This window comes from Elephantulus edwardii, unplaced genomic scaffold (assembly GCF_000299155.1).
Source record: "Elephantulus edwardii isolate Elephantulus edwardi_28Jun2011 unplaced genomic scaffold, EleEdw1.0 scaffold00326, whole genome shotgun sequence".
NCBI lineage: Eukaryota > Metazoa > Chordata > Mammalia > Macroscelidea > Macroscelididae > Elephantulus > Elephantulus edwardii.
Genome location: NW_006400076.1, coordinates 88,553 through 103,426, shown reverse-complemented (window position 1 = coordinate 103,426; position 14,874 = coordinate 88,553). Strand labels below are relative to the sequence as shown.

The window sequence follows — 14,874 nt, the reverse complement described above, 5'->3', positions numbered from 1 at the left end:
AGAAGGGCGCAACAATGAATGAATGGAATTCCAAAATCTCTGTAGATGTTCATTGAAAAACAAATAAATTAAAATATATTAAAAAAATTCAGTTCATTCTAAATGTAGGTCATGGATAGAAGCATAGATGTCTTCAAAGGTGACAGTTGTTGAGAGATCATTTAGATGCTCAAAAGTAAGGGATTAGCCATTAAGGCACATTCATATGGTGCTAAAACATTACTCAGCAATTAAAAGTGATATCAGAGAGCAGTGAAATACAGAAATGTTTGTAATGTTTTGCTGTTTGGAATAAAGCACAATACAAAAATCACATTGCAGAATTACCTCAGTCTAATATTATGTGTGTTATGCTGTTATGTTATGTTTATGTTCTATGATGTTGTTATGTTATGTTATGTTGTTATGTTGTTATGTTATGTTATGTTATGTTATGTTATGTTATGTTATGTTATGTACCAGCCAGTCATAAGCAACCCACAGCTGACCTTCAACTAAGTTTAGAGGCTATAAGATTGCCCATCTTTATCCCTCAGAGCAGCTCGTGGGTTCAAACCCCTTTCCTTTTGGGTTGGCAGCATATCTCCCTAACCACTAGGCCACCAGAGCTCCCTAATTTAAAAACAGGAATAAGAAACTCACTGACCAAAACCTTCATGGCCTAGAAACTGTTGCCGGCATGCAAGTCTGTGATAATCAGCTTTGAATAGAATGCACATTCATTACACAGGTACTCACATGACTCATCTGAAGCGTTGTTGGGGAAAGAGTTGCATTCCGAGTCGAGGACAACAGTGACAAGAAGTTGCTGTAACTCTCTTCCAGGCTGAAATCTAACTTGGCTTTGGTACTGCTTGTGGAAACCGAAAATATACTCATAGTATCTGTGTGAAAGGAAATTTTTAGACATTTTAGGGCAAGTTTTAAATATCTATGTGGTAGATCCAGGCCATGGTCTTCACAATCACTTGTTTTTCATCTGAGAGCTGGACAATTAACAAAGATGACAGAAAAAGAAATGACGTCTTTGGGCTGTGGTGTTGGAGAAGAATCCTGAACATCCCATGGACGGCCAAGAGAACAAACAGATATGTCTTGGAGAGGATGTAACCGGAGTGTTCTTTGGAGGCAAGGATGATGAACATACTTTAGGCGTGTCACTAGGAGGGGCTGTTCCTTAGAGAGGAACATGATACTCGGAAGGGTGGAGGGTCGGCGAGAGAGAGGAAGATCCTTTACCAGGTGACTGACATGGTGACTGCGGCAATGGGCTCTAATGTGTCAGGAAGTGTGAGGACGGCACAGGGTCAAACAGGGTTCAGATCTGTTGTTCATAGGGTCACTATGACTCACTCGAATCTATGGCACCTAACAACAACAACAAAAGTGGTAGTGGACTTTGCAAGGACTTGAGATGGTGCAGTCGGTAAGTGGCCTTTTAGCAAAAGGTTGGTACTAGCCCCTCTGAAGGACAAAGATTTTAAAACTCAAACTAAATTCACAGACTTCAAGTCGATTCCTACTCATAGCAATCCTCCCTTGAGTTTGTGAGGCTGTCAGTCTTAATAGGAGGGGACTATCTATCTCTCTCCAGTGGAAACTTGGTAAATTCAAACTGCTAGCAATGTGAGGCCTTTGGGTTGGCAGTACAAAACACTACAGACTACACAACCAGAGCTTGGAAACCCCACGGAGCAGTTCTACTCTGTCCTACAGCGTTGCTGCAATGGGACTGACTCGGCAGCAGCAGGTTTTGCTTTGTGAATACTGACTGACATTAACTCCCCATATCCATACGCCCAACAACAGCTCAACTAGTCTCTCAGCCTAGATCTTCTGGAAAACAGCGATACCCAGACCTATAGAATCAGTCTCTGGGGGATGGGGCTCCAGGCTGGAGAATTATAAAAGCCATCTTCACATCCCCAGTCCTGGCACAACTCAGTCATCAAACCAAACATAGTGATCCATCTTTCTTGGGTGTTTGAGCCAATTCTGGTAAGTGAGTTGTTGTTAAGTGCCATTGAATCGACTTCAAATCACACTTTGTCCTGTCCTGTGGCATCCTTCTGACATACTTGAGGACACTGATACAGTCACTGGGTCAATCCATCTCATCAAGAGTCTCCTGTTCTTTTGCTGACTCTCCACCAAACATGATTATAGTTTTTCCAAGGACTGTGCTCAAAGAACTAACAACATGCCTAAAGTATGCAAGATGAAATAGCACTTTCTCCAAAATATCTGTTTGTTACTTTGGCAGTCTCTGGAAGACCAGCAGCAGGGCAAGGCATGAGACATCGTGGAATTGACTCAAGGCCTGGACTATCATATCAAGGGTTGGCTGGGGGGGAGGGACGTGTTGGCTGGTCAAAGCAAGGGGTAAGGGGTGCAGGGAAGGTTGTTGTTATGTGCCATTGAGTCGCTTGCGGCTCAGAGAGACCCTATTTACAAGAGCCCTAAAAGCCGCTCTATCCTGTGCCAACCTCGCCATCTCAAACACACTCATTCCTACCACCCCAACCACAGAATTGATCCATCTCACCAAGGGTCTTTCTCTCCTGTCCTGTCCCTCCACTCTCCCAAACATGATGTCCCTCTCCAAGGACCAGTCCCTCCTTGCAACATGCCCAAAGTATGTCAGACAAAGCTTCAGAATCCTTGACTCCAAGGAGCATTCCGGCTTCATCCTCTCCGGGACAAAAATGTTTGTTCTCCTAGCAGTCCATGGTATATTCAACACTCTTCTCCAGTACCACAGCTCAAAAGTATCAATTCTCTTTCTATCATCCCTATTCACTGTCAAACTCTCCGATGCATAGCACATAATTGCGAAGACTAGCCTGGATAAGCCACAACTTAGTCTCCAGCCTGATGTCATTGCTCTTCAGTACTCTTGAGAGGTCCCTCATAGCTGACTTTCCCAAGGCAATTTGTCTCCTGATTTCCTGGCTGCTGTTACCAAGAGTGTTTACTGTGGAACCAAGTAAACTAAAACTGTTAACTATCTCAACCTCTCCACCATCCATACTGATGCTGCCAATTAGCCCAGTGGTGAGAATCTTTGTTTTCTTGATGTTGAGCTTCAATCCATATAGGAGGTTGTAGTCCTTGACTTTCTGCAGCAAGCGCTTCAGGTCCTCCTCAGTTTCAGCAAGCAGGGTTGTGTCATCTGCATAATGCAGGTTGTTGATGACTCTTCCACTAATCCTGATGCCACATTCCTCCTCGTACAGCCCAGAGGAAAGTATGGGACCAAATACACACTTGCCAAAGTGGAGGACTGATATTGAATATATTTGTTACTTCTGTAATAGAAATGTGTCCTTCATCTTCTCCTTTTGGTAATATGCTTGTCTATCAGATATTGTTCTGAAGCTGAGAATCCAAATTAAGACAGACTAGGAAGACAGATTGGTCATCCACTTCTGAGATAAGAAGCCTTTGAAAATCCGATGCACAATTGAGCAAAACAGAGTAGATGAACAGATATGTCACCAAAGGCGGAGCCTTCCTATTGGGAAACACAACCCAGGAGGAACAGCTGTAAGCAGACAGTAGTGATTGGAACATGGAACGCGAGAAATATAAATGTAGGAAAATTAGACATTGTTAAGAAAGAAATGAAATGCATAAATATTGACATACGGAGCATTGGTAAAATGGGATGGATTGGCATGGGACATTTTGAGTCAGACAATCATCACACGATCTACTATACTAGAGATGAAATGATGAGGAAAAATTAGGTCACATTTATAGTTTAAAAAGTCATTTCTAGACCTATCCTGAAACACAGAGTTGTGAGTGAGCAAGTCTGGTTAATACCACTATCATTCAGATAGATGCAGGGAAGAAGGATCAGTAGTTGGAAAGCATGAACTTGATAACAGAAATGAGGCTGCATATAGAATGAAAGAATTTTGTACAATCAACGATTTGTTCATTGCAAATACCTTTTATAAGAAACATAAATGGTTACTATACACATGAACTTCACTTGATGGTACATGCAGGAATCAGATCAACTACTCACATGCAAATTCACTGAAGCTAAAAAAATAAAATCCACAAAAACCAAAGTTTGACCTCTAACCAATCTGAATTTAAAAATCAGCTGAGGAACCGGTTTGAGGCCTTGGACACTAATGAATAAATATCAGATGAGCTTTGGGAGAATATTAAGAATATAATTAATGAAGAAAGGAAGAGGTCATTGTAAAGGCAGAGGAGGAAGAAAGACCAAGATGGATGTCAGTAGAGACTAAATATTGCACTACAGGGCCTAGAAGCAAGGCAAGAAATTAAGAAGTTAAGGAGCTGAACAGAAGATTTCTAAGGGTAGCTTGAGAAGACAAAGCAAAGTATTATAATGAAAAGTGTAAAGAGCTGTAGTCAGAAAAAACAAAAGAGCTGAATCCTCTCAGCATTTCTTAAGCTGAAGGAACCGAAGAACAAATTCAACCCTCAAGTTACAATACTTAAGGATGCTATGGGAAAGATATTGAATGATCCAGGAAGCATTAAAAGAAGATGGAAGTAATATATGAAGCCGCTGTACCAAAAATAATTGGCTGACAGAGAATAATTTCATAAAACAGCATAAAATCAAGAGGCAATGGTGATGAAGGAGGAAGTTCAAGTTGCTCCAAAGGAATTGGCAAATAGCAAGGCCCCAGGAATGCACTATCAGTTGACAGGTTTCAACAGACAAATGCTGTCCTGGATGTACTCACCAAGTTGTGCCAAGAAATCTAAAGGACAACTACCTGACAAACTGACTGGAAGAGATCAATATTTATTCCTGTTCCAATAAAGAGTGAACCGGCAGAGTTCGAAATTATCAAACAACATCACTGATACCACACGCAAGCAAAATCCTGCTGAAGATAATCCAAAAATGACTGGAACAGTACATCAACAGAGAACTACCAGAAATACAGGCCAAATTTAGAAGACACCCTTGCACCAGAGACATTATCACCAACATCAGATGGATCTTGGCTGAAAGTAAAGAATACCAAAGGAATGTCTATTGTGTTTCATTGACTATGAAAAGACATTTGACTGTATGGGTCACAAATCTACACTTGGATCAGGAAGCTGACCTCAGAATAGAGCAAGGGACTACCACAAGGTTCAAAATCAGGAAAGACGTGAGTCAGGGATGCATCTTGTCTCTATACCTTTTTAATCTATTTGTGGAACAGATCCTTTGAAAGGCTGGACTTTATGAGGAGGAATGTGGCATCAGGATTTGAGGAAGACTCATGAACAACCTACAATACACAGATGATACAACCTTGCTTGCTGAAATTTATGTGGATGTGAAGCATTTGCTGCAGAAGGTCAAGTACTGCAGTCTTTGGTATGAATTGAACAATCAAGAAGACAAAGATTCTCACCACTGGGCTCATTGGCAGCATCATGACAGATGGAGAAGTGATTGAGGTTGTTAACAATTTTAGCTAGCTTGGTCCCACAATCAATACTCTCGGCTCTAGCAGTCAAGAAATCCAAAGGCAAATGCTCAGAAGGAAAGGCTGCTCTCAGAGACCTCTCAAAAATGTTGAAGAGGAACAATGTCAGTCTGGAGACTAAGGTATACCTGATCCAGGCCATGGTCTTTGCAATTCTTGCTATGCATCAGAGAGCTGGATATTGACTAAGGATGACAGAAGAAGAATTGATGCCTTTGAGCTGTGTTGTTAGAGAACAGTACTGAATATCTCATGGACTGCCAAGAGAACAAACGGTTATGTCTTGGAGAAGCGCAACTAGAGTGCTCCTTGGAGGCAAGGATGGTGAATCTTCATCTCACATACTTTGGGCATGTTGTTAGGAGAGTTATTCCTTGGAAAGGGACATCATGCTTGGAAAGGTAGAAGGATGGCAAAGGAGAAGACCCTCAACCTGCCAGATAAACACATGACTGCAACAAGAGGCTCAAGGATGTCGGAGATGGTGAGGATGGCACAGGATAGGACAGGGTTCAAATCTGTTGTTCATAGGGTCGCTCTGAAACCCAATAAAAGCAACAAAGGATCAAAGTATTGAAATAATATGTGCAAAGAGCTAGAGTTCAAAAACAAAGACTAAAGAACTAAAAGAGAAATTTAAGCCTCAATATGCACTACGGAGGATTGTCATTGGCAAAACTGTGAATGATGGTGGAAGAAATGAAGATGGGAGGAATACACTGTACCAAAGAAAGGAGTTGCTCTACCAAAATGAGCTGACTGACACAGAACCATTTCGGGAAGTTGCATATGATCAAGAACTGATGGTGAGGAAGGAAGAAGTTCAAGCTGCACAGAAGGAACTAGAAAAACTAAGGTGCCCGGAGTTGATGGGATACCACCTGACATGTTTCAACAAATAGATGTAGCCCTGGATGTGCTCACCAGACTATGCCAAAATAATATGAAAGACAGTTACATGGCCAACAGTCTAGATCTATATTTGTTCTCAATCTCAAAAAAGGTGATTCAACAGAATGTAGAAATTATCAAACAATATCAATAATACCATCAGCAAGATAGTGACTGGAAAGTTCTAGAGCCCTAATAAGATATCTTTTTGCCTTAATAAATTTTTTTTTTGCTTACTAAAAAAAAAAAAAACCAACTGTATGCCAGCAAATTCTTGCTGAAGATTATTTTAAAACGGCTAGAACAGTACATCAACAAAGAACTACTAGAAATACAAGCTAGGTTTAGAAGATGCCATGGCACCAGTGATATATCATTGCTGATGACAAATGGATCTTGGCTAAAAGCAGAAAGTACCAGAAGGATATATACGTGTGTCTTATTAACTATGTAAAGACATTTGACTGTGTGAATAATAATAAATTGTGGCTAACATTGAGAAGAATGAGAATCTCAGAACACTTAATTGTGCTCATATGAAACCTATGCCTAAACCAGGAAGCTAATGTCCAAACAGAGCAAGGAACACTACATGGCTTAACATTAAGAAAAATTGTGCATCAGAGCTGTCTCCTTTCTCCATACCTGTTTAATTGTTATGCTGAAGAAATCATTTGATAAACTGGGCTTTATGAAAAAGAATGTGGCATCAGGATGGGAGGAAGTCTCATCAACAACCTGTGTTACACAAATAACACAAGCTTCCTTGCTTAAAGTGAGGAGGACTTAAACTGATTATTGCAAAAGAACAATTACTATAGACTTCACAATAGATTGTATTGCAAAATTAAGAAAACAAAAATCCTCACCACTGGCCAATAGATAGCATCATGATAAGTGGAGAAAAGATAGAAATTGCCAAGGATTTAAACTTACTTGGATCCACAATAAACAACCTTGGTACCAACAGTCAGGAAATTAAAAGATGTGTTGCACTGAGAAAATCTGCAGCCAGAGACCTCTCCAAAGTGTTGAAGAACAAGAATATCAGGGTGCCTTATCCAAGCCATGGGCTTTTCCAATTACTTGCTATGCATCTGAGAGTTAGTGAATAAAGACAACAGAAGAAGAATCTATGCCTTTGAACTGTGGTGCTGGAGAAAAGTGCTGAATATCTCATGGAATGCCAAGGGAACAATCAAATATGTCTTGGAGAAAATACAGGGAAGATGCTCCTTAGAGAGCAGGATGATGAAACTTCATCTCTCACTTACTTTGGGTATGTTGTTAGGAGAGGCTAGTCGTTGGAGAAAGACATCAGGCTCAGAAAGATGGAAGGTCAGCAAGGAAAGGGAAGGCCCTCAACAAATGGGTTGACACAGTGATTGTAGCAATGGGCTGTAGTGTAGTGTAGCTGAGATGAAGATGGCACAGGATAGGGCAAGGCTGAGATCTGTTGTTAGGGTCACTATGAGTTGTACTCAACCCAAAGGTATACTCCAGCTATTGTTCAAGGAAGATATTTATATATGCTACCAGCACATTAAAATGTCTTGTGTTTTTCAGAGAAACAAGGGAAGAAAGTTTTGATGGATTTGGAACTGAATGCAAGTTAATCACCAAGGAAGTCAGAATGGAGTTGCTGAGATCTCTTCACATAGGGAAATCTTTACCGATTCAAAAGGAAATTAAGGTGCAGCATCAGCATTGGAGGAAGAATCATCAACAATCTGCGTTATGCAGATGACACAACCCTACTTACTGAAACTGAGGAGGACCTGAAGCACTTGCTTGCAAAGTCAGGGACTGCAGTCTTCAGTATGGACTGAGGCTCAATATCACCACTGGGCTGACTGGCAGCATCATAATGGATGGTGAAGAGATTGAGATTGTTCAGTTTTGGTTTGCTTGGCTCCATAATCAACACTCTTGGCACCAGCAGTCAGGAAATTAAAAGACGTTTTGCAATGGGGAAGTCTGCAGTTAGTGACCTCTCTAAAGTACTGAAGTGCAAGGATGTCATTTTGGAGACTAAGGTGCACCTGGTACATGCCATGGTCTTTGCAATCACTTGCTATGCATCAGAGAGCTGGACAATGACTAGGGATGATAGAGGTAGGTGTGTTGAAGACAGTGAGATTGGCGCAGGATAGGGCAGAGTTTAGGGCTGTTGTCCATAGGGTCGCTATGAGTCGCAGGCTACTCGATGGCACATAACAACAACAGCATGGCAACCTCTGTGATCTAAATTAGGTGCTGACATTGCCAAGTTGAGTCATAACCGACTCATAGCTGACTCTTCAGCCAAATTGCCTGGGAGGAGATTTATCATCTTTCTTCTGTGGGCTGCTAGTGGATTTGAACTACCAAAAGCACACACAGCCTTTGGGTTTGAATACCCCCTGCAGACTATACCACAGAGCTCTCTAAGTTGGCTGCTAGTTACTGTGTGCTCTCGAGTGGGAAGCAAACCATAGCCTACCCTCCAGCTGGTTTTCACAGGCAGTAAATCACATGGGAGGGGATTAGCTATCCATCTTCCATAGAGCAGTTGGTGGATTCGAACCACATACTTTTGGGACTGAAATGCTGTCTCTCACCACTAGGCCACCGTTGGGAGCTAGTTTGTCCAAATAAAAAGTCCTTGGCCAACGAGATGAAAGTTTGAATAGAAAACACAAAGGACTCCCAGGCAGTGTTGTACAAGTTATTTTGGCCAATTTGGCATTCCAGGAAGTGAAGGAGTGAAAAACTATTCATTAATTTAAAATTACAATAAAAACTAGTTACTAGTGTGCGGTGGAGGGAGCCTTGGGGTCTAGTCCAGAGGGAGTCGTGTTGTCAATCCAAAGGCTTCCTTTGCCTCTCCAGCAGTTCAAATCCATGAGTAACCTCCCATGTGATTTACCACCTCAGAAGACCAGAGGACAGTCTTGAGGTGGTTCTGAGCCCATAGCAACGTGTTGATCATGTGGTAAGCCCTATTTTTAAAGCAGAAATAAAAAGCATATTGTTCCAAATGATTTGGAACCACATGATTTAGAACCATTCAGGAACTATGCTCTGTGTTCCATGTCCGTCATCCTCCAGTTACCTCAGAATTTTCTAAGAAATTAGCCAGAGGCATGTTAAGGTCATTAAGTTGAAGTGTGTCAAGATGACCAAGCCCTTAGGCCACCTCTTTTTTTATTTATTTTATTTTAATTCTTTTGTGTGTGTGTACCGTCAAATCAGATCTGACTGGTACAGGAGGAGATTGCCCCTCTTTCTCCAGCAGAGCATCTGGTGAATTTGAACTGCTCACCTCTGGGATTGCAGTGCAGTGTTTTGCCACTAGGCCACCAGAGCTCAACAGGTCATGTCTTTATCTCAAGAAACCATCTGTGCTTTGATGTTTTGCTTCCTGGAACATATATATAAAAGAGCACATCCAGCCCACACTAAGCCACCTGTCTGCCTTGTGCCCACTTCTGGACTCTGTGTCTCTAAGTCTTCATTAAAGCTGTATGACTTGATAGGGTCATTTTTTTGGCGGTGTTAGCACTAATTTAACTTTGGGCTTAAACTCTGGGTATGTTACTATTTTTTTTTTCCAGCAAGCAAACGATATTATGTTTGTTGTTGTTGTTGTTGTTAAGTGCCGTCGAGTCGCAGGCGACTCATAGTGACCCTATGAAGGAGAGTCCTTGACACTTGGGTGCCTTTCATCCTCTCTCCAAGTTCATAGGGTTTCCGGAGACAAGCTGTTATGGAAGTGGACGCCACTCGTCCTTCCACGATATTATGTTTATTAATGATAAATTACCAGAAATTCTTAAGCTTTGGAATAAAGTCTTTTATGAAGTCACCTTGAGAGTTTTTGTAATATCCTCCACATTTTAATAACAGATGCTAGATAGAATCCATAAATCACTGCAGTTACATTGAAATGTTTCTTAAGCATTTACCTGAGATCTAAGGCAATTAACCATTAACAGCCCTCAGACTTAGAAATTCAAACATTAAATATTAGCTAGTCATTGATTACTAGAACCAATAAACGTATTTGAGAAGAAGTGATGGCAAGAATGTTCTTTAGAAATAAGGATGACAATCACAGGAGACTAGAGCGAGGGCTGCATGGTGGAGGGGACCTGGGGGAGGGTTTATAAAACAATGAAAGAATCTTTTCTTTTACTTTTCCATAATTTTTGGACTCATGTACTTATAACTTGTTAGTCAAATTTGTGTCTTCTAGGTTGCAACACCCCCATGATACATCTTCAAGGATATGTACATGTACAGCCAAGCACAATCAATAAGAGTGCATCTGAATTCCAAAATCAATCTCCATAATAGTCTATGTGTTTCCTACTGCCAAAGGGGCCCTTTAGAGTAGTGAGAGAAGATCTTCACCCTGAAACCCACAGCGTCCCTTTTCAGCAGGAAGTAGCTAAGAGAATACGCCGTCCCCTTTTCCTTATGACTCAGGGTGAAGTCTCTCTCAGGGAGGAGTGATAGGGAATGGCAAAGGATACACTGACAAAGAAGATTAATCAGAACTGGCTTTGACAAGCACTGTGGCATTTGGACAAGAACAAACTGGGAGGAGGGTAGAGAGAATAATGCAACAATGAATGAGTGGAAGCCCAAAATCTCTGTAAATGTTTATGAAAATTAATAAAATATAATTATAATTTTAAAAAAAAAGAAATAAGGATGACAAGACTTCATCTTACATACTTTGGACATATCATCAGGAGGAACTACTCTGAAGGATATTATACTGGGAAAAGCAAAGGTTAGTGAAAAAAGAGGAAGACTTTAATAAGGTGAATTGACACTGTCAACTATTTGAGCCCATTTGCAGCAATGGACTCAAATCTAGCCATGATTGTGATGCTAGCACAGGACCTTGCACTGGCCACTATGAGTGGAGACTTACTCAATGGCACCTAACAAGAAGAAAAACTGGTTGCTGAGAGAAAAAGTTACCTTAGACACTACGGTTTAACTAATCCTTGGTATTTATTTTCTTTAAAAAAAAATTAAGTACCTATACTTTTTTCCTCTAAACACTGCTGATCCCAGAAGTGCTTTTACTCTGGGATGTCCTCAATTCCTAGAAGACTCCCTGGATGCTTTTAAGTCTTAGCCATAAAGGCTAATATATTTCCTAGCCTGCTTCCTAACAATGCAAGGTATAATTAAGTATCTTAACAAAGAGACTATGAGTGAGTTGCATAAATTTTTCAGCTAATTACCTGCAACAGCAAGGAAATGCCAATCCTTGTTTTCAAATCACCTCATACCTGATTCAACTCCTGGTATCTTACTGTGGTTAATTCACCATGCTTTCTTGCCATAATCATATCACAACCATATCACGTCAGCATATTACTAACCACTCAGTTTTATTCTTAGCAGTATGGCACCAAACCAAACCAAACCAAACCCCTCAGTTTACAAAGTGAGCCTCAAAGCTTTATTTTGTTTTAAGATTTCTACTTCCAGCCACCCTATTCTTTTAAATGTTCTTCAAATATTTTTTTTGAAAAATCCTTATCAATCACCCAAATCAACTAACTACTTTGGAATCATTTCTTTACTCTGACTGTAGTGATTCTGATATGCCAGAAGTGACAATATCCCTGTGACTTGTGCCAAACAGCCAATTCTGCCATCATCTTGGTCCTCTTCCGTCCATACTTAAGGACTAGGTCTATCTTGGGACCTGAACATGTTCTGAAGTTGCTTTTGCAATTTCTCACTAGCTATTTGGTGCTGTCAGGGACAGAGACAGGGATTGAGTATCAAGTTGCAGCTTAGCCAACACCACATCACAAATTTTCAGAGGACATTCTCCCTCAGGGCAGTCCTGTCTACACAGGTCTGGCACAAAGGTGACAGCAAGCGGCATGTTGAAACATCTTTCCAAATGCAACCTACTCTGGATATTGTATGTTTAATAAAGTTACAGCTGTGCTCTTTTCCCCACTAGACAATTCCCCTGACTGTACAATATGGGGTCACCATGAGTTAGAATCAACCAGGTGGCAACAGGCAGAGAGAGAGAGAGAGAGAGAGAGGTAGGGACAGAGAGAGGAAAAAAATGACAGTTAAAAACAGGATTCCTGGGAGTGGCATTCTTAGGGAGTTGCACTCCTAACCCAAAGGTGGCGCCTCTGGCATGTTATTCCCATCAGCTGCTCCCTGGGAGAAAGATGGGCTATCTCCTCTTAGGCGATTTTTTGTTGTGTGCCCTCGGGTCAGAACTGACCCATAGCCCGGGGCTAGTGACTCCAACAGCGAGCCTTCGGGACTGCAGCGCAGCTTCTTAGAGCTTCTGCAAACCCGCTGGAAGGTCAGCTATGAACTGGTTCCGAAGAGACGGCAATGATCTGAGTCGGTCCTCTTCGAAGGACTTGTCTGAGTCGTGCCAAATGTACGCGTCTTACTTTCAGAACGCTGTTCAAATGAGGTAGCTGCCACTCTCCCAGCCCCCCTCTTCCCCAGCTTGTCGAAAGCGGAACCCCCACATCCATCTCACTAACAAAGCCGCGGATTCTAGCTACCCACTCCTTTCGCTCAGCGCCCTGCATCCTCAGCAGAGCGGCGGCGCACCCAGGGGTGCTCTCTGGGGGAGAGGAGCTGCGGCGGCGGGGTGGGTTCTAGCCAGTAGAGGTTCGAGGAGGCTCTGACATTTTCCAGACCTGTGGCTTTGGTCAGGCTCCCAGACTGCCCTAAGACAGACAGGTAAAGTGGTGCTAAACTGGGTGCTTGTAGGAGTGTGCAGACGCCCGGGCATCCCTCCCCGTCGCCCTGCGCGGGCGGTGCAAAGTCTTGGGGGTGGCCTGCTTCTGCCGCCCCGGCCGCCCGGGTCCCAGGCCCCACCGGCCGCCCCTCGGGGAACGCTCACCTCCGGAAAGCCTCCTGCAGGATGATGCAGGCAGAGCCGGCCGTGGAATTGGGGCCGTGGCTGAAGTGGAAATTGCCGGGCGAGAGGTAGAGCAGGCGCGGGGTCATAGTCACGGAGAGCGGCAGGGGCCACAGGGCCACGGCGTCCGAGGCCTGCGCCACCAGCACGGGCGCCAGCAGCACGAGCACGCCGAGCAGCAGGCACAGCGCGCGCGCAGGGCGCGGCGACAGAGGTAGCAGCTGCATGGCCTCTCTCCGCTCTGCCCGGTGTGAACGTCCTTCGGCCTCTGGTACTTGACTTCTCGGCTCCGCCCCGCCAGAATCACGAGTCAGATGACAGCGAGGCCGGCCCCGCCCTGGGCTGTCTCTCCGCCCCAAAGCCACCTCCACTTCCCCACAGTGGCCCCTTGCATGCAAAACTCCAATGCAAGCCAATTCTCCTGCAAGCCAAGAACTTTTCCTTCGTCGTAGCTGAAATCTACAACGAAGCTCAGAATAGCAAACTCAGTGCGTGGAGTCCATTCCACTCCTGGCGACTGTCCATTGTGTCAGTAAATACTTAAGAGAAGCAACTGCCCCTGTTTCTCCCTTGGAGCAGCTGAATTCCGATCAGGCACTTTTCCCTTAGTAGGCCCAATACGTAAAGCAGTACGCCACCGTCAGGGCTCCTTAACCACAAACACAGAGTGGACAAACTAAAAACAAACAAAAACAAAACGTGGGGATGCTGACCCAGTGCCAGATTATCATTCCTGCTTGTAACAGCGACTGGCTTCAGTGAAATAGAAGTCGTTGTTGTTAGGTGTCGTCAAGTTGACAATGACGACTCCTCAACTCATAGCCTCCCTGGACCCTGTCTTATTCTGTGCCGCCCTCAGCATCTCTGACGTGTTTGAGTCTAAAGCTGCAGTCATTGTGTCAATCCATCTGGTTGAAGGTCTCCGTTTCTTCTGACCTTTCCAAACATGATGTCCCTTTCCAAGGAATAGCTTTTGCTAGTAGAAAGCCCAAACTGTGAGAGATGAAGCCCTGCCATCTTTGCCTCCAAAGAGCGCTCAGGCTGCACTTTCTCCCAGAAATATCTGTTTGGTTTTTGGCAGTCAATGGTATATTCAGTACTTTGCTCCAAGGCCACAGTTCAAAGGCAACAACATTTCTTCCATTATCTTTCTGCACGTCACACTCTCAGATGCATAGCAAGTAAGTGGGAAGTCCACGGCCTAAATCAGGAACATCTCAGTAGTCAAAGACATCATTGATTGATAATGACTGCAGACTTTCCCAGGGCAATATGTCTCCTAATCTCCTGAGTGCCACTTTGACTCAGGCAGTCATGATATACATTCTGGGAATTAAAAATTGCATTCATAGTAAAAAGGACAATTTCAACATCTATGCTGAAGTATAATGCTCCAAGTGATAGGATACTATCCATATTCAAATATAAGCACCAAAAGCTAAAGTCAAAGATTAAGAAATTGAGTTCTGCTAACTTTTGCAGTCTGAAAAACATGCACTCAAGATTCATTAATTGGTAAATGGAATGCATAAATTGGAAACAAAGTAGAAAGATTGGTAGTGGAAAACCCTATGAACTTTTATAAAT

General features: G+C 42.8%; 1 protein-coding gene across 1 annotated transcript in view; it reads right to left on the bottom strand.

Moving 5' to 3' along the window:
* The window catches only part of HEXB (hexosaminidase B (beta polypeptide)), a 60,979-nt gene extending 47,465 nt beyond the window's left edge, over window positions 1-13,514 (bottom strand). The window contains exons 1-2 of the mRNA XM_006901435.1: window positions 13,270-13,514; window positions 739-884 (exon numbers count right to left, since the gene is read on the bottom strand). Coding sequence (XP_006901497.1) covers window positions 739-884; window positions 13,270-13,514 — 391 coding nt within the window. The remainder of the gene's footprint in view (window positions 1-738; window positions 885-13,269) is intronic.
* Between the last annotated feature and the right edge of the window lie 1,360 nt (window positions 13,515-14,874).